General features: G+C 37.5%; 1 protein-coding gene across 1 annotated transcript; it reads left to right on the top strand.

Annotated features, from left to right (window-relative positions):
* Positions 1–389: 389 nt before the first annotated feature.
* Positions 390–19,300, top strand: znf281b (zinc finger protein 281b). The gene is made up of 7 exons (XM_079845905.1): positions 390–543; positions 2,555–2,967; positions 3,060–3,176; positions 10,172–10,295; positions 10,392–10,475; positions 10,560–10,678; positions 15,472–19,300. Exons 2-7 carry the CDS (start codon positions 2,596–2,598, stop codon positions 17,155–17,157), a joined length of 2,502 nt encoding a protein of 833 aa, XP_079702031.1. The 5' UTR covers positions 390–543; positions 2,555–2,595; the 3' UTR covers positions 17,158–19,300.
* Positions 19,301–21,128: the final 1,828 nt, after the last annotated feature.

Here is a 21,128-nt window from a genome sequence, read left to right as displayed (position 1 = left end):
GTTTGTTCGTTGGCCAGAGGAGAACTGGCACCCTGACTGAGCCTGGTTTCTCACAAGGTTTTTTTTCTCCATTCTGTCACCTGATGGAGTTTTGGTTCCTTGCCACCATTGCCTTTGGCTTTTGGCTTGCTTAGTTGGGGACGCTAAATATTAAACGATATTACTGATCTGCCCACATTGACCGTATATAGATAGATAGATCAGATCTGTATTATTTAACATTTAGTTTATTTGAGGAATAGGGAAGCTAATAATAAAAAAATGTGCCATCAATTATGTAAAGAACCAATTCACACGCAGGACAAAGTCGCAGATGCTCAGGCACAATCTTAATTTGCATAGTGGCCCCCTACTTGACTAGTCCTGCCTGTATCCGTCTGTCTCCTCTCACGACCCGTCCGCTCAACCCATAATTCCCAGCGTCGACACAACATGGAAGAGGCCAACAGCTGCATGAGAACAATATTTTGGCTGTAAAATAACACAAAGAATCGAGCGCTGGGATTAATTTGAACGCTGCGAGTCGGCCGTGGTCATGTACAAGTAAGTGGGGTTGCGTTTGTACCATTTATTAGTGCCCGAGGTTGTAAAGATGAGAGATTGCGCACGACTGAAATCTCGAACTGAAATCACAGCCGCTCAAGCGAGAGATGCATTTCAGCGCCGAGCATCATTGTTTCTGCTTCAAGATAATGTGGCGATTAGAAACGCTTTTAGCAAAAAAATGGATGTACATTTGCAGGCGGACATGTATACCAGTCTCGGCATGCTCTTTACATCACACTTATCGCCGCATATTCCCGGCGGATTGTGTTACTGTGTGTGGCTATAATTAGTGATGGTGACGAATGGATGAATGGTCACGATATATCACACTCATGTTCAGGGCAAGAACGAGAGAGGCGACAAAATTACAACGCTGCTGTTATTATCAAATAAACTGTACACTGGAAGATCGCGATTCTCAGTGTATCGGGTTTCGTTTGTTGTAATGGAAGCGTTGTAACGCGTCGCGTGCGGTGTGGAGACGGGCTGTTAGCAGTAGCTCTTTCATCTGCATGCTATTGCTGGCTAGCCCTGTTCATCACTTAGTTCAATAAAACACTTCACTTTGGTTGTGCTTTTAAAGCTTTATCTTTCGTATGTATTCTTGTGGAAAGTTATATGTACACACATACGAGTTTGTTTAAAATCTTGCGGTTTGAAGTTCTCGTGTTTCACTCGTTCGCGTTAGTTAGCCGTTAGCTGCTAATGGAGTCATTTAGAACGAGATGTGTTTGGTAATTGTGATGAACGATTAGGTTAACGTTAGCTGGATTTGATAAAACGAATTACACGTTTACTCAGTTTAGCTCTGGAAAGTAAACTTATAAACAGTGTGAAATTAAAGTATCGTAGCACCTAAACTTGCTTTAATTTAAACAACAACAAAAAATCATATATTTAGAGACGGGGCCATATCAATAAGATTAAGCAGCTATCCATTAACGTTAGCTGATCACAATAGAGAACAATGCTCGCGGCACCCACAGACTAGAGCTTGGACCGTGTTTGCTTTCTGAAAAGATGATACATCTCATATTAAGGGCGTTTTAAATATTTATTGAAATAATTTCATGCGTTTCCGAAAACAGAGTTTCATAGTCATTCTTTTTTAAGCAAGTATCTCTAAACTAATGATGCTAAGGTTAGCTAACAGATCATCAAAAAACACTGATTTGGATCTTCACAATGGTTGTTTATATGTATTTCCCTGAACTTGTTTTTTACACAATAATCAAAACTATTTATTATTAGTTATTTATTTATTTTGGTCTTTGACCCGAATTTAGTTTAAAATGATCTCAACACTGAGTAATCGCCTTTATTTCCTTACTATTATATTTTAGACATTATTGATGAGACTGATTAAAGAAATATACTATATTTGCCATTTAGACCATACATTATAAATATCCCTGTCAATTAAACATATTAAACACTTGTTAAGTAACTGTTTTTTTGTTTTAAGCGATACTAGTTTTGAAGTCCACTGATATATATATATATATATATATATATATATATATATATATATATATATATATATATATATTTTCAGCTTTCATCTGCTTTAGTTAGAAGCTCTGAGTCTTTCTGACCTTTAAAAGGTCTTTTTAATCGTTAATGACCTGCACTTATATTATGACCTTGATTTTAAAGATATCTGATAGTCTTTGGTGGCATGAACATGTTGCATCTTTCATGGCAAACCAATGCAGCAGCGGATACATTTTCTAATTGAGCTTTGCAATTACAGTTTGCCATGTCATACACACACTGTGCACAATTCCCTGAATCATCAGCCAGTGTAGTAACTGAAATAAATTGTATTTATGGTCCAGGAATAATTGAGAAAATTATGCATTGCATATTATAATTCGAATAAGCTTACATCGACTATTCACAAGAGTTTTTTTTCTGTAAATAACTAATTTACTATGCAGTAGTTTATGCATTAAGTTACTACATTAATGTCATGAACAAGCAATCTCGTATTTTCTTCTCTCCATAGCATATTTCCTCAATGAACTTTGCCCTTTGGAAGACCCAAGCATGAGTATTATCCAGGACAAGCTAGGCAATGAATTTTTACGGAACGGAGGCATGGACCCCAACTTCCCCCCCAGCATGATCATGTTCAGCCATTTACCTCCAGTGACCAGCTTCACACGCCTGACTTCACAAACATCCATGGCGGATCTTCCCCAGGAGATGATCCTGAAGAAGGAGCGTGACTCTCCTGATCATGGTGGTGGCTTTCTCCACAGTATGGGTATCAAACAGGAGAAGCTCAGCGAGTTGGACTACCGCCTCCCAATGTATGCAACGGGAACCGGAACAGCAGGAGGGAAAAGCACTGATATGCTGGACATTTCGCTTGGCAACCACCAGAATATGCTTTTGCATGACCTAAGCCTTAGCAACGTAAGTCTAGATGATAAATGAGGAGACATGGTGTCCTTACTGTATTATACTGTCTTTGTGGTTTTATTTTAAGCTGTTTTATGATTCATTAGCAGTTCTCTGGAAGACTGGGAAAAGACCCAAAAGAATCTGGGCCTAGAAGAGGAAGAAGAGCAAATGGAGAAGGACCAGAGGGCAAAGCCAGAAGGAAACAAGGGGACTCTGCAAAGGTGTGTATGCCTTTTCATCACTCAAAGGGACTTTAAACCCTAAAACAAATTTTGTTTTTGAGATGTTAACCGATATATGAACAGGATGCACATCCATGAAAACAACAATAGCATTTATTATTAAGTGAAAAGTGTTTGTTGTGTTTTCTTTTTTGGGGGGCCAATTCATTCTTCTGGTTTAAAAAGCAAAGTTGAACCAACGTCACAAAGTTCATATGCGTTAATTCGGAGTGGTGATTGGTAGGGCTGGGCGATATGGACAAAAAGTCATATCCCGATATATTTAGGCTGAATATCGATATACGATATATATCCCGATATTTTTCCGCAAAGTGAGAGCAAATGTTCAGTCAAAGTCAAAGCCAAATATGACGTCACAAGTTTTATTGAAACCGGCCATTTCAGTGAACAGTTGCAAAATCAAATGAATAAATAGTAAACAGGTTTCTTCACCTGGTTCATAATTAAATGCTCAACTGTTCAAATAACAATAAAATGTAAAAAAAATAAAAATAAATACTGTATAACAATAGGACAGGAGCAGGGGCGTAGCCATCTTTTCAGAAGTGAGGGGGACAGAAATGTCAGGTGTAATACCAGTTTTTTTCTGACCTTTGTCTAATTGACAGATTTAATTGATCTTATCTCTTGCTTTTAATTCAGTAAGATATCAAATACACTGCTGAACAATAACCACTAATATATATAATGTTTTTCCTATATGTTATGCCAATTTTATGATTGGTTTATGTACTACAAACACTTGTGCATTAAGTCCCCATGGATTTTATGCTTTGTAAAAAAAATATCACTGAATAAGGCAGAAAATATACAGTACCTATCAAAAGTTTGGAAACATTTAAATGTTTTTGAAAGAAGTCTTCTGCTCACCAAGGCTGCATTTATTTAATAAAAAAATGCAGTAAAAAAGTAATACAGGGAAATATTATCCCAATGTAAAGCAGCTATGTGAATATATAGTAAAAAAGAAAAAAATCTGTGTAATTTATTCCTGTGATCAAAGCTGAATTTATCATCATTACTCCAGTCTTCAGTGCCACATGATCTTTCAGAAATCATTCTAATATGTTCATTTGATGCTCAAGAAACATTTATGATTATTATCAATGTTGAAAACAGTTGTGCTGCTTCATTTTGTGGAAATCATGAAACTATTCAAACATTTGTGGTAAGATAAAAAAAGAGAGAAATTTATACTTTTATTCATCAAACATGCTTTAAATTGATCAAGTGGCATTTATAATATAACAAAAGATTTATCCATGCTTTATTCAATGCAAATAAATGCTGTTCATTTTTAACTTTTTATTCATTAAAAAATCCTGAAAAATAAAATGCATCATGGTTTCCACAGCTGTTTTCAACAATGATTATAATCCTAAATGTTTCCTTTTCATCAAATGATCATATTAGAATTATTTCAGAAGGATCATGTGATACTGAAGACTGGAGTAATGATGCTGAAAATTCAACTTTGATCACAGGAATAAATTACACTTTACTATACAAATTAAAACATCTGTGAATATATATGTGAATATATTTCGCAATATTAATGTTTTAACTGTAATTTTTTATTAAATAAATGCAGCCTTGGCAAGCAGAAGATACTAAACATTAAAAAGGCTGTCAGTTAGCACTGCATTATTTATATTCTTTATTGTCAATAAATACCTTGAGATGGCTGGAAAAACACAAACCATATAGGCTATTGTCGCAATCGTGTTTGTTGTCACGTTTCATCAGTCAATTGGAGTGTTGCACGAGAGTGTTAGCACTCCATAGTTCAGATCGCCTTGTTTTTGGATACGAATAAAATGACAAGTCATGTATAGATTATTTTGTGTCTTTGAATTTAAATCTAGATTTATTTACGTTGGCTTCTACGTAAACGCACTTGCTTGTGTAACAGACGTAGGCCAGTAAGACTAGACGCCGGTTCGAATCCCGCACGGAGCGGGTCGACTTGGACCGGTGCAACCCGGTAAAAGTGCGGGGGACGAATGTACGTTTTATTAAAAGTGCGGGGGACACGTCCCCCCCGTAGGACGTACGGACACCGCTTTAGTTATAGTAACCACTTGACACTTTTCTTTTCATAAGGCACATTGCGGGAAAATGAAGTTTGCAGTGAGCTTTGTTTCGGGGCGGGAGCTTTTTCGGGTTGTCGATGGCTTGCGGCTGTGGCTTCTGCAGCGCGCAGTTTCAAAGACTCTTCGTACTGCAGTTTGTGCCACTGTTTTAGGTGGTGAAAAAGATTTGTAGTGCTTCCACCCCTGGCTGTAACTTGTTTATTGCACTCCCTACAAATAACGTGATGTTGTTGCTCATCTGATACTTTGAATCCTCCGCGCGCTCCGCAGACGTAGTTGCTTCCTCCATGTTTGTTTAAGAGTGGCTCTGTGTGCCTGCCCCCTCCCCCCCTCGAAGAGGAGGGGCGGTGGCGCGGGGAGCAGGGCAAATTTGAACTACCGGTATATCGATATACGCGATATGGTCTAATTCCATATCGCGTCTAAAAATATATCGATATATTTTTTTATATTGATATATCGCCCAGCCCTAGTGATTGGCTGCCGTGACTGGAGAGTACGTGTCTAAGTCATCAGTTTTTCTCCGCATTATTCATGAGTGCTGAAGCTTTTATCACGGTATACGGTATTTTCACGATATTGAAATAAGTTGCAAAAAAAGTGTTGCCATACTATAACAGGTTTAATAACTTTCTTATAACAAAATAACCAAACATTTAAATACAATAAAGCAATACACAAAAATGTATAAAGTAAACAAATTTTTAAAACAGATTAAAGTGCTAAAGAATTAAAAAGAACAATAGGTAACACTTTACAATAAAGTCTCACGAGTTAATGCTTTAACAAAGAGCAAATAGCTACATTTTTACAGAAGTTATTCTTCTTTGATAATGTTAGTTAAAAAAAGCAACTGTTAGTGTTAGCTCAGGTCCATTAAATAATACAGTTACAACTTTTGATTTTAATAATGTGTTATTATTTTGCTGCAATTTACATTTAACTAAGATGAATACATGATTTGTATTCTTAAAATTCATTCTAAAAATCGGAATAATTCGTAATAAATAATTATTCACGGTATTTTGAAGTGCCGGCGATAACAATATTGTGCATGTTCATTATTGCGGTATATTGTATTACCGTTTACCGGCACATGTCTAATTATGCATGAGATCGCATTAAGGCCAATTTATACTTCTGCGTCGAGTGCACGCAGAGGGTACGGCGTACCCTACGCATAGACGCGTTGGATACGCCGTACCCTACGCCGTAGCCTGACGCGCACCTCTCCAAAAATGTAACAACGTGTCAATTCTACGCGGACCGCAAGCGCTGTGATTGGTCTGCCAGAACCCTTCCCTCAGGTCAATAAATAAATAAAAAATCTGCGATAGGAGTGTGTGTGTGTGTCCAGAAATTGGATGAGTTCCTTACGTCTGCTATAACACACTATTTTGCAGTCCAGCGATTCTTTATGGTAGTAAATAAATACATAGATCCGCTGAATATAGTTTATTTATTTTCTCATTAAAACCAAAGATGTTAATCAGTAATTGTATATCAAGAACAAGGACACATTAGGGTATATTTCGTGAATGAAGTCTCCGCAACAGCAATCGATTGCTCGAGCCACCGCTGCTGAAAACAGCGGCCACGAGCTCCGCATGATTTCACAAACACATTCCTGCGCCAGATCGCCTTATTTAACTTTACTAATCAACTAGATGCTTAATTTGTATTAGATACAACAACTCAAGCTGCAAGAAAAGCCGCTCTCTCACTGCTGCTGATATTCCGACATGAATGTACAGATTCTACACATCAAGCTGCTTCTTCTTCGGCTGTTGTCTTGATTACACCAACATGCCCGAGGACACTGCCTTCTAGCATCTGCATGTGGAATTGCACATTGACGCAGACAACAGCGCAGAAGTATAAATGCTCACAACGGCGTCGGCTACGCGCGTAGCCTACGGCGTACACTACGGCGTACACTACGGCGTACACTACGGCGTACACTACGGCGTACACTATGGCGTACACTCGACGCAGAAGTATAAATGGGCCTTTACAGCGAAAAGTGTCAAAGAAGACAGTTTTTAGCGCTGTTCGTTCATCTCTTCTTGTTCAGCTTTGTGTTGTTGTACAGTGGGGAAAACACAAACAACACTTTTTGGGTTAGAGTTGGAGTTTGCCTACCAAGTTAATACATGGAAAATATGACTAACCATATTTAATGCGCGAAACGCCGCACTGAGTTTAACAACATTTGCAGAGCCGATCACAGTTCTTTTCCAGACCAGAGCCAGCGTGTTTAACTTATTACAGACATATTTCATATACTCTAATGCCAAACAAGAACCAGCATTGTGTATGCGCACATTTCATCAAATGAAATGTATATGTGCAAATAAGGACACTGGTACAGCTATACGTCTGATCATGAACATGATGACACGATTAATTATTCTGATACACAGAAGACAATGATGTAGACTGAAAATTCAAAGAAGAATGGACAAATACGTAACTATGCTTTTATTTTTTGTTAAACTGATTTGTCATTTGTTCAGAGATTGTAGTGCTCGTAAAGGTAATACAAATATTGTATCTTTTAATTGTTCTTCCTAATTTTTCAAACCAATAGCTCTACTATAATACTGTTTGGTTGATATTTCTAAGAATAATTTATCAAAACGCATTTGATTTGTTCATGATAGTTGTTAGTAGTGAAAATATTTGCGTTTCATGGGGCTATTTTTTTTTTTTTCTGCACATATTTTAATATTCATTCGTCTGTATAATGAGTGTGTTGCAGGTCTGTATTTTATTGGTTGTTGTCTCCCCTCTTCCCACCTGCTACACTTTCACTTTTCCACAGCTTTACATGCCCATTTCTTAAGTCTTTTTTCAAATCTGAGGTGTGAACAACCTGTTCTAAAATAGGAGGGTTTCATGACACTTTAAAGCTTTCATAGTTTGTATGATTTTGAAAAGCATTGTGGATGGATCATGCATTCTTTTTGGATGCTTTGGTATGACCGTGTATGCCAAAAGCAGAAATGTAATTGACTACAGAAGTATTCATTTATTTATCAGCTTTTATTTCAACATGAACCTAAGACATCTCAAATACACCTATATATCATGACCTTATAAAAATAGTTTTTTATTTTTTTAACAATATATTCAATGTACAACTATGTACAACAACTTCACAAATTAAGAGACCACTGCAAAATTAGCAGTTTCTCTGAATTTATTATTTATAGGTATCTGTTTTGTTAAATAAACATTTATTTATTTATTTTACTACTGACAACAGTTCTTCCAAATTTCCATTTGTCATTTAGAGAATTTATTTACAGAAAATGACAACTGGTCAAAATAATGAAAGAGAATTTCTGACCTCGAATAATGCAAAGAAAACACCCGACACAACGACACAATACTAGAGTTTTAATATGAGAAGAGTTGTTTATAAGAGTTTAATATTTGGTGGAGTCACCCTGATCTCCAATCATATCTTTCATGTGTCTTGGCATGCAATCGTTTACATTGCTGTTGGGCTTTTTTTTCTCCAGGAGTGGCTTAAGACTTTGAAAGATTCAAGCAGCTTGGCTTTTTTTAATGGCTGGTGAACCTCTTGCTTACCTTCCAGAGGTTTTCAGGGGGGTTTATTTCTGGAGATTGTGATGGCCATGATAGGGTCTCGATCTGGTGATCAGATACATGTAAATAATAAATCCAGAGAAACTGCTAATTTTGCAGTGGTCTCTTAATTTTTTACCAGAGATGTACATATGACGTTAATTTTACCTTATGTATCAGGGTTCCCACTCGTCCTGGAAAACCTTGAAAACCTGGAAAATTGATGACAAATTTTCCAGTCCTGGAAAACTCATGGAAAATTAGAGAAAATGTAAAATATCCTGGAAAATCTTGTTGTTGTCTGGGAAAATTATTTAAAAAAAAGTTATTTCTTTAGCCGAGTATAAGGAGTTTATCGCTGGCCCAAACAATTAGCGCTAGTTGCAGAAAGCACATGTTCAGGAATGCGTGTGAGTTGTATTTTGAATAATGATGTTTAGTCTTGTGTTGCCACTTGCAGCCGTTAGCTAATGCTATTAACTGCTCAAATGTATGCAGTGAATGTTAACTCGTTTATATAAAGTCACATTTGTGTGTTATAAAGTCAGAATTGCAAGATATAGTCAGAATTGCAAGATATAGTCAGAATTGCGTGATATAAACTCGCAATTCTGACCTTTTTTTCACAATGGACTTTTTTGCGCTGTTGCGAGTTTATATCTTGCAATTGTGACTTATTTTCTCAGAATTGTGAGATCTAAACTGCAATAGCTAGTTATAAAGTCCAATTCTGAGGAAAAAAGAATTGCGACAATTTCCGCGTTTATATCACAAATATGTAAACTCGCAATTGCGAGAAAGTCAGAATAGCGAGATTAAAAGTCACAATTACCTTTTCTTTCTTATTCTGTGGTGTAAACAAGCTTCCATAGTCATAATGTATGATTAATAGCTCATATTGAAAAATGCTGGATTGTTAAGTAATGGCAATAAACTGTACGGCTTTTAAAGACTTTGAAAGCAATATTTGGCATGATCCTTGTCTTTTATTCCCGCCGTAGTAAAATTGAAAATGTACTGGAAAATGGTTGCTGAAAAAGAGTGGGAACCCTGTGTAACCTCCATCATAAAAAATTGAGTGCCTAATTTTGTGTCTATGATTTACATGTCATTAAAATTGTGGTAGATAAATATTTCGGAACAAATGAATAAATATCAAGATATATACATTTGTTATACTTTTGAGATATATATATATCTCAAAGGTATAACAAAAGGCTGAGTTTATTTTATTACACAAAGTTAATACATGGAGAAATTAATTTCTATTTGTCTTGCTGTTTTTAGTCCCTCATGCTGGATGGGGATTCTGGGCCCCTCTCTCCCAACTCTAAACCACACATATGCGAACACTGCAATGCAGCCTTCAGAAGTTCCTATCATCTGCGCAGACATGTGCTCATTCACACAGGTGAGCAGCTTTCACTGCCCATTTCAGGCTCAAGCAGCATTCATGGGATGTTTTGGTGAACAACATTAATGTGGTAAAATTGATTTTATTGTACAGGTGAGAGGCCTTTCAGATGCAGTCAGTGTAATATGAGCTTCATACAGAAGTATCTGCTGCAACGGCATGAGAAAATCCACAGCGGTGAGTCCATTTACTTTTGTCTTATACTTGTCATAAGTAAATATTATGGTTGTGTTGAGATTTTTTTTATTTATTACTCAACAGGGGAGAAACCGTTCAGCTGTGACCAGTGCAACATGCGCTTTATTCAGAAGTACCACATGGAGAGACACAAAAGAACACACAGTGGAGAAAAGCCATATAAATGTGACACCTGTCTACAGGTAAGTCCTAGCAGAAAATACTTTTGGATTTGACAAATAAGATTGTCCACAATAAAGGAAAGGAAAAGGTAGTTTAGGACACCTTATTTTCAGTGCAGAAGTAAGCCATTTCTTGTGAATGTTTGAGACTTTGATTCATTAGCTGCTATACATGAATAGGTAAACCAAAAGAATAACAGTTGACTATTGATAAATACTGTAAACTTTACAAATGCAAATATAGTAAATATTGTAAAATGTAAATAGAGTATACAGTAAAACTATTGATAATATTTGCAACATCAAGCAGCACAATGCACAACTTGAAGTGAATTACACTGGGAAGCCTCGCACATTCATGTTACAAACGGCCACAACCGCTCCTATGTTCAAAATAAGGTGTATACATGTACTAGGTTCTTAAAATGTACTTTCATGCTGGTTTCTTATGGTTTTAAAAAAACGATTATACCATTTTGAAGAGAAATGTAATCACTCATGCACACATGTGAGTAGGGCTGAACGATTAATTGCATTTGCGATAATATCGCGATATGCTATAACGCAATTTCCTAACCGCAAAGGCTGCGATTACAGTCTGGTCACGTGACACGCGAGAGTAAAGTCTGCAGAAGAAGCATCAACTTGGCACGTTACACATATCATATGCCTGGCCTAAAAGAAAAAAAAAACTATTTGTGTTTGATCTATCTAATATGGTGTTGTTCATACTATAGGCTACTATCATCTCTCCAATGATTCTGGATCGATTCTGAGCTTAGATTTTAACTGCAGGTGCGCGGTGGTGCTGCGTGTGTTTTAGAAACACCCGTATTCTGATTGCTTCCATTATATCTCTCTCTCACACACACATACACACAATCACGCACGAACCATAAAATAATATTTCATAACGTTCGGAAAGGTTGACGGCGCGAATTGCAATGACATTCGCAGGCTTCTTTGCACAGGATTAGCGCTGTGAGAAACTGATGTCACGTTTACAGTGTGTGTTCTCGCCCGCCGGTATTTTCCTTACAAATGCTCAACGAAGGCTTCATTCATGTCGTTAGAAACTCACTGACTGAAGGCTTTCCATTTCAAATGCTCACGCGGCGCATTGTGAAGAGTGCTTGCGAGCACGCGTCAAAATTAATGTAAACACCATCAGTAATGTCTTAATTAATTAAACAGACAGGGCAAAAACATCTTATATTTCAAAAGAGATCTGTGCATTAGTGTGAATGCAGGTCTCCCGCTGTCTATGATGTCATGATTAATAATCAAACAACAGTAAAGCTGAGAAAGAGAAAAATCACTCACAGTTCAGACACTCTTAAATACTGAAAGCACTCTTTGTTCATTGCTTGTAATATGTTTTTTTGTTTCTCTTTATGATTTACTACTTTATGTTTTGCAGCTATATTAGTTTATATATTTAAAATTAACATGCAATTGTTTTAATTAAAATGTTATAATGTGTAGTTATTTTAAAAAGCTTATTACATATATCATAATAAAAAACATATTAATTATTAATATTAATCTTATTAATTTATTAAAAACTTAAAAAGGAGAAAGTTCAAGAATCTTTTTGGAATCGGATCGTGACTCCCAGAATCGGAATCGGATTGTGAGGTACCAATTAAAGATTTCCACCATTACTATACAATAATGTATTGTTGAATAATACAGAAGATAAAGAGTTTAAAAATAATCGCATATTAAATCGCAATCACAATATTGGTTAAAAAAATCGCAATTAGATTTTTTTCCAAAATCGTTCAGCCCTACATGTGAGTGTCTAATAATCATTATTTTAGTTGAACTCCGCTAAATTCTTTATTTTTCAGTTGTTGACATATTAAATAATTTTTAATGAAGTAAGACCAAGGGCCTCATTTATAAACGTTGCGTACGCACAAAAGAAGGCCTACGCCGCTCTCTATGCAATAATTGGTATTTATAAAAAGCAAACTTGACAGGAAAATGTGTGGTCCTTCACGCAAGCTCTGACCCAGGCGTACGCACAAAAACGGGTGAAATGAGAAATGGAGACACCGTCGGCAGATGAAGAAACACGTGAAAGTGTGTGAAACTGTAGACCGTTGTGTAAAAGAAATGGCAATACTGCCTCTCATAAATAACATGAAGACTTCACAAAGCAAGTCTTACAATTAACAGCCTACACGAACACCCGTTTGATCAATCCGCAGTGTAAAACAAACTAAATCAAACCAAAATTACAACAGAAATGCAAATTAACACATATTTGCAAAAAGAAAAGTGAAATATGTTCTGCAATAATATTGGCATGTTATGCAATTCATCCTCATAAATAATATGGTAAATAGAACGAAATAATGTACAAAACTGATATTCTCGTCAATGTGTCCGTCTGGCGGAGCAGATATAGATACAGACAGACAGACAGACAGACAGATAATTAGGGAGAGAGATAGATAGACAGACAGACAGACAGACAGACAGATAATTAGGGAGAGAGATAGACAGACAGACAGACAGACAGATAATTAGGGAGAGAGATAGATAGATAGATAGACAGACAGACAGACAGACAGATAATTAGGGAGAGAGATAGATAGATAGATAGATAGATAGATAGATAGATAGATAGATAGATAGATAGATAGATAGATAGATAGATAGATAGATAGATAGATAGATAGATAGATAGATAGACAGACAGACAGACAGACAGACAGACAGACAGACAGACAGACAGATTAATTGTCCACTGGGGCAAGTTCAATCCAATCCACTTTTTTTATATAGCACATTTAACAAACAACAATCAGTTTCCAAAGTGCTGCACATAAAAATATTAGCAATACAAGAAAAATACACAAAAAAATAAATAAAATCAATAAGACACAGGACCACCCAACTCACATGGAGTTGAAAGCCAAGGAATAGAAGTGGGTCTTAAGACGAGACTTAAAACATTCAACTGTGGGAGCCTTTCTGACCATGGGAGGCAGATCCACAATCTGGAGATGGAGCGCTAGACGCTTTTTTGCCTCGACTTTGATGTCCGACTATTTCTTTTTTATTTCGGCCGATGGTCCGAGGTTGTGAGGCTTCAGCATTTACAGCGTCTGCAACCTTTTGCACCTTAAGTGCCTTTTTGGCATTAGTAATGCCCACACTGTCCCCTCCAAACAACATTTTTCTCCTCTTTTTCACCTCGCCAACGATAATTTCTACTCCAAATTGAGTGAAGTTGCGTTTTTTTATTTCCTCTCTGTGTTTGCCATGATTTCGCAATCGATGAACTTGTGGGTGTTTCACAGACTATTTATGGGCAACTATGGGTGTGACATGAAGCCGCAAAAGCTGCGCTACATTTAGAATTGATTGTGATTTATTAAGGGAAAACTGCGTAGGATGTGCGTGCGCACGGTTTTATAAATCAGAATATTTCTGTGCGTACGCACGTCCTATGTTTCATCCATATGCCACTTCTGATGCAAATCCTACGCAAAGTTTTATAAATGAGGCCCCAGATCTAGTTTTAGAAATGTTATCTAAGATAAAATGTAAAACCCTATTTTAATCGTTCTTTTTTTAAATCTTTCTCGCCATGAATATAGCTGGGGTTGCTGGCATGGAGTTAAACTATAAACAAATTTTATCCATTTTGAAGAGCAATTTAATCACTCATGCACACATGTGAGTGTGTAATAATCATTATTTTAGTTGAACTCCGCTAAATTCTTTATTTTTCAGTTGTTGACATATTAAATAATTTTTAATGAAGTAAGACCAGATGTAAAAACTAAAACCCTATTTTAATCGTTCTTTTTTTAAATCTCTTTCTCGCCATGAATATAGCTGGGGTTGCTGGCATGGAGTTAAACTATAAACAAACTAATTATGGATGTGCATTTTTCAAAAACATTGTATTTGAATATTTGGCCTCATAAAAACAAATATTTGTTTATTTAAATGACGTTTAACGAGAAAGGCATTGTTTTTGTCACCATTTCTGAACAAGCTTATGATTAGGCAACATATACAACCAGCTTGCGTTATATCTTAAGGTTTTCTTTTAGTTGAAAAGATTAAAAATATGTGTAAACGTAAAATATAAAGAGCAAAAGCATTTAAGCTCAAGCAGCGCTAATGAGATAAAATACTAATAAAGCATACTGTGGCAGTTTTTGTGCAGAATGTACATATACACGAGTCGGCATATGGTTATCGGGTTTATATTGCTTCACATGTTCAAGTTTCTTACAGCGCTTTGTTTTCTGTTCTTAAACCTGTCTTCCTCAATGAAACTTAAAGGAAGCATATAGCTTAAAGGAAGCACCACATTCTCATTGTGATGGTGATATTATGATATCTAAGTTTCATTAATTAATTTGATCAAAAGTAATTAAATTTTGTAAGATCATTTAGTGAGGTAATTTTTATCCAAGTAATTCCAAACTTTGCGAGGCAGAAAAATACAGTCAACTTTTTAACATGCTCCACAGCGCCACCCAGTCGATTTAGTTAGAAACTGAGTTTTAGTGCTCTGGATTTATCATCGATTCACTGCATTTACAGCCAGCAAAGCAACGTAGTAAAATTCAAATAGTAATTTTATTTTTGGAATAATTACAGATCAAATATTTTACTATTCGTGCACACCCCTAAAACAAACAAGTTTTCAGTTCAGATTTGAATTTTAATTCCGAAGTATGAATACTCAGAGAAAATATGTATTCAAGTCATTTTACGTATGAATTGCATTTTCAAGTTCATTGATCTGGACAAAATAATGACCTTTCTTTCTTGCCCCATAGTATTTCTCTCGGACGGATCGATTACTGAAGCACAAGAGAACCTGTGGAGAAGCCATAAAGAAAGGTCTGGATCCAGGAATGCTGGACCTTGGAGACGAGGACGTGGGACAAGGCAGCTACTTACTCACTCAGGGAAACACCAGCGCCCCACCACGCAAGAGGGGCAAGTCCAAAAGTGGCAATGACGGAGGAGAGCGTCGAAGGAAGAAAGGAGCAGCTGTGGGAGGAGGACTGCAGATGGCACGAGGACTCTGCCCACAGGACTACACCTTGGACATGCCCAGTGGATCAGGGGCATCATCTTCAGGGGCTGAGACGGGCATGGACAACCAGCATGGACGCAGCCCCAAGCTTGTCTTTAAGAAAGGTGGCCACAAGGGAATGGACAAGGGTCCGGTTTCTATGGAGGCCAGCCATGAGCAGAAGCTGCTGACGCAGAAGCAAGGCTCTATGGACATGTCTGGAGCTGGAAGTATGGATGGTCTCAGCCTCCTCCAAACCTCCAGTGGCCCCAAACAAGGAGGTACCAGCAGCAACTACGACGATGCCATGCAGTTTTTGAAAAAAAGACGGTACCTGCATGCTGTTAATAGCAGCGCTGCGGCGGACTTCAGCTCTGTCCACCTTCCGCAGCCGACGGTCATCCAAGGTGGCATAGGAGAACCTACACTAGCCTTGCTTGACACCTCGCCTTTAGTAAGCGTGGACAAGCATGACAAATCAGGGATTCCAGATGAGGTGCTGCAGAGCCTGTTGGACCACTACAGCCACAAATCTGATGGCTCTCACCACGATGTAACATTTGATCTACAAGATTCACACCATGTGGAATTGCAGCCCGCATCTGCCACTTCTGAGCTGGGCCAGGATGAGGGATCTCCTGGCTCTGGTGACAAGAGTGGGGTGATGAACGAGTACTCAAAGTTCTTGCTCCAGACCCTGGAGAGAACCAGTCATAGCAGCAGTTTCATTTTGGGCCCATCCGGACCCTTCCCAAACCTCCTGTCGTCTAGCAGCAGCCCTGTTAGCACGCTCTTCCCAGAAAAGAACATCTACACCACCTCGCCGCTGGATTGTGGATTTGGACAGCCAGTTTCCTCCCCTCTTGCACCTTCCTCTTCAACTTCCCTAAGCAAGTCCCATTTTGGAATGCTGGTAGGTTCTCCGTCGCCCTCTCATGGCTCCCCATCCTCCCAGCAGGCCTTTCATCTCAGCAGTCTGGAGCCAGCCCCTCACCAGCAGCTTACTCCATCTCAAGAGCTCACCGACCAGCTGGAGAAGCAGCACTCGCCACCCTACGCTCTCACAACTCAGGAGCTGACCAATGGCAGCCAGAAAGACCAGCAGACCAAGAACGGCAGCTCTTCGGTCAATGGTAATGGTGGCAGCTCATCTAATGGCTCTGTCTATCCTGACCTCGCTGCCCTGGAGACGTCTAAAGAAGTGGACATGCGCTCCACCTACCAGATAGAGAACTTTGCCCAAGCCTTCGGCTCTCAGTTCAAGTCTGGTCGCCAAACCCCGCTAGGTTACAGCAACGACCCACGAGTTAGCGTCACAGAAGTCGACCACAGGATACAGCGGACTCCTGTGTCAGAATTCTCAGGGTATACTAGTCTCTTAGCAGATGTCAATGAGCCAGTTAGCTCAGGATCCAAAACCCCCACAAGCCAAAGCTACAGGTAAAGGTTAAGGGAGCTCACCTGACCCTGTTATGTGGGATGAGGACTGTCTCTAATGCGTCCCTCTCCTCGCTGAGTAAAACTTTAATAATTACACTGCCATTAAATGTCAATAGAAGACGTTACCAGGGAAGGTCTGCAAGACCTCAAATGCAATTTTTACGGTTTTTTTTTTAATGTGTTTTAGTAATTTTGTTTTATTAGCGTAGTGGATGTAAGGCTAGATTTAAATGCGATATTAGAGGCTAGCGAAGGACTTTTCAGAAACCTTGTATGTCTTAGCAATCATAGTCCAATTGTAAGATTAAGTTAATGGAAGATGATTTACAATAATAACAGATGTCAGGGAGTGGCCCAGTATTCAATGGCAAAAAAATGTATTGTCTGTTACAATGATCTAAAGTATTACTCAGGAAAAAGCAGTAACTTTTTTTTTTTTAACGGGGTGCACTAGCGCCTCTTTTTTTACAGGTGTACTTTTGAAATGACAGTGAAGCTTTTTGTTTTTGAAATTCCGTGAAGAAGAAGAAGAAGAAGAAAAAGCCAATCGGGAAACTGTGTGTTCAGTGGCATGACACTGGTGATTCTTTCCACTTCTTGTGCATTTGTAAAGTTTATGGTACTTCTAATATCAATGTGATAACACTTTCATCCCTAAGGGCCATGTTTAAAACACACACACACACACACACACACACACACACACACACAAAGCATACTGGTAGTCAAGTAGGCAGATGCAAACATTCTTGAGTATGTAGATATTTATTTGTAGCTACATGGAACTTGCATAACTATTGTCTCAGGGTGAGCAGTAATTCTTAATCTTATCCCCTTCTTTAAACGTTACTTTTTGTCAGCTGACATCACTTTGATCTCTCAAGGAATCAAATAAGCACTTTTATAAACCACTGAAACAAGAATTCAGATTCAGGACACCTAAAACTATTATTTTTGATGAAGAAAGCTGTGATTTTTTTAAAAGTGGGGGAGGGAACGGCAGATTTGCCATAACAAAGGGCATTTTTGAATATTCATTAGGGATATAGGTGATATTTTGTTCCTTTATTTGAAAACACTGTTATTGGACATAAATGCCACTTTTTTATATAGTTGTGGGCTACTCCGAAGCATTTTTGTGCTGAAAGTGTTCAGGTATGACTATTTGACTTGGGCTGAGCAGCAACATTTGGAGTTCTACCTCTTATAGTGTGGTTTTGAATTTAATGCCTCACAAAATTACAAGCTTCCCATTGAAATGGTTGGAGGGAGGAGAACCCAAACCTAGGACCTAAACCTGTGGTGTTTTTGTTTTTAAATGAGCAGTGAATTAGGAAAAGACTTCATGTTCGGACGAGGTGTTTTCTTCCCAATGCAATTTTATGATGTCCTAGGAAATAATGGTGGGCTGCTTTGTCTTCCTGGTTTTTGGCCCATGCAGCAAGACTGTCCCGTGTGAGGTCTTTCGGTGGTCTTGCCGTTTTTCCCTGCCTTTACGTAAACCTGTCCCAGAGAAATGCCATTGGTGGGATGCTATCAAGAACAAATTCTGAATGCTGCACTCCAAACTCGTTCCATGCTTTTATAGAATGAAATGGGAAAAAAAATAAGGAAAAAAGGGTGGTGTGAAGAATAGGATTGACCTTAATATACCTCATATCATTGTAAAAATGAGAAACCAGGGACATGTTTCATGTAGTGGAAATATTGTAGTATGTGTCAACTTCTTGTATAATCATTTAATGCCACCTGTGTTTACAGTTAAAGCTAATTTCTTGGAATACAAATGTACTATTTTTTCTTCTTCTGTTAAGCGGTGATGCCAAGCAGTGTTTCATTGTAGAATAATTCCTAGAATTTCATGAAATATCTCGTTTCCCCCTTGTTTTTGTTACTTGCCATGTGTTTTGATATGATTTCTAGAGAGACTTTGTTTACAATAATGTACAAAAACACTAAAAATGTTTTTGTTTTCTTTTTGTTTCTGATATGCATGATATGAAGTTGTTTTTATGGCTTTCTTCTGATCACTATTGCACCAAATGTTTGTAGCATATGTTCCCAACTTCAGTCTCATTTGTCACAGGCCTGTGCGTGTCAGATGACTTTATAAATGATTAGGTAAGCCAATAAAAACTTTTTGTTATAAAACACACCCCATTTGAACACATTTGTCCAGATAAAGTCATTGAGGTAACTTTTAGGCTGATGTCAAGACAGGAAATGGGAATGATTGTTTTCATTCATATCCACTCATGTTTTCTCAGCTCTTGGTAATGTCAGAGTGTGGGGGAAAAAAAACAATGTAATATTTAGGAATGTGTAGTAGTTTTTTTATTTATTTTTACTAAGTTTATAGATGGGTATGTCACAGGGAGATGGAGGAAAAGGTGTGTAATAAAAAATCTTTAAAAAAAAATATATATATATATATATATATATTTTTTTTTTTTTTTTTTTTTTTCTAGTAGTCCAGTCACAGTCAAGTTAAATGACATCTCAAAGGTAAGAAATGAGGATAATAATTAGCTGTTGTAGTTGCTTTGCCATTGGCCAAACTGTATTGTTTGAGTCTTTTGCTTTTAAAGCATATGAATTTCAATGAAATGCTTGACATTTTAATTAATATACACCATTTACTCAATTTCAATGGAAATTTACATACAGTTGAGTAGAAATATAAATATTTGAGTTCACCCAAATTGTCCTATTCCATATAGAGAACAATGCATTTTTTACTGTAGCTGTCAACTGAGGAAATGCAACAAATGTTGGACTGTTTGAAGGGATAGTTCACCCAAATATGAAAATTCTATCATCATTTAGTCATGCTCAAGTTGTTCCAAACCAAGCAGATTTCGACAGCCATTGACTACCATAGTACCCCCCCCCCCCCCCCCACCCCCCCACTATGGTAGTCAATGGTTGCTCTATCTGCTTGGTTACAAACATTCTTCCAAATATCTTCCTTTGTGTTCAGTAGAAGAAAATTCATACAGGTTTTGGAACAACTTGAGGGTGAGTAAATGATGACAGAATTTACATTTTTGCGTTAACTATCCCTTTAACATACTTACCATATGGTTATTTACTGAATTTGTATCTGTTCTGTACCACCAGGAGGCAGCAAAATAGCAGATCTTTTATAAAGGTCCTTTGGCGCAAAGCATGCGTTTCCGACCAAAAAAGTGATTTGCCATTTATTTATCTGACAAGGAAACACCATGTCCCATTATTGGATGTTGTCAAAATGTGATGAATATTTAACATGAGTAAACAGCAGTTCTTCTGGGCAAGGCTTTACTGACAACCATAAATATTGACGGGAATGTGTGAATTGACTTGGCATTTAAATCCATTTAGGGTCAGGTCTGAACTGTGAATTGATCTGTTCTGACTATTGGTATAAAATGGCCTGAGGCCCGTGCTGGTAAATCTAACAGAAAAATTAAACTTGATTCATATGTTTATGATGGTATTAAAATAATCAAACATAGATTACAGTACAAAGGGCTTTGTTTTATGAGCTTATACAAGGAGATTTCATGTTGTGGGGAAACGGAAAGATACTTGGCTTCCTGATTGGACATACTTTAACCAATTTTTGTAAATGTTTATTTTTTGTGTATATTTCCTCTATGAAGCCATACAATGTAAATATTACAGTCTGAACCATGTCGTTGATTTATCTCAATCAAACCAGACCAGGTGCATAATGGCTATACTTTATTTGTCCTTTATTTGCCATCTGTAAAAAATGGGTTGGACTTCAGGTCAATTGTGTGAGTGACTTGTCAACAGGACTATTTAATTTTCCAGTAAGTCAGGCTGTTATCACTCATCTGTTGTGATGCTTTGGACTATGGTCAAAATTTACAATAGTCTATTTCATTAGCCTTTCATTACAGGGCAGACTGTGTCAAGTCAAGTCAACTTTATTTATATAGTTCAAAGCAGCTTCACAGTGTTAAACAG

The sequence above is a fragment of the Gobio gobio genome, assembly GCF_949357685.1.
Source record: "Gobio gobio genome assembly, chromosome: 20".
Taxonomy (NCBI): Eukaryota; Metazoa; Chordata; class Actinopteri; order Cypriniformes; family Gobionidae; genus Gobio; species Gobio gobio.
Note: the sequence above shows the minus strand (reverse complement) of the source record. Positions and strands in the feature narration are given on the sequence as shown.

What these genes read in the sequence shown, in the direction of transcription:
- znf281b (XM_079845905.1), top strand. Translation starts at nt 2,596, where the DNA reads ATGAGTATTATCCAGGACAAGCTAGGCAATGAATTTTTACGGAACGGA. An exon ending in ACATGTGCTCATTCACACAG is followed by an intron (nt 10,296 to 10,391) that starts GTGAGCAGCTTT and finishes TTTATTGTACAG; the next exon opens with GTGAGAGGCCTTTCAGATGC. An exon ending in GCATGAGAAAATCCACAGCG is followed by an intron (nt 10,476 to 10,559) that starts GTGAGTCCATTT and finishes ATTACTCAACAG; the next exon opens with GGGAGAAACCGTTCAGCTGT.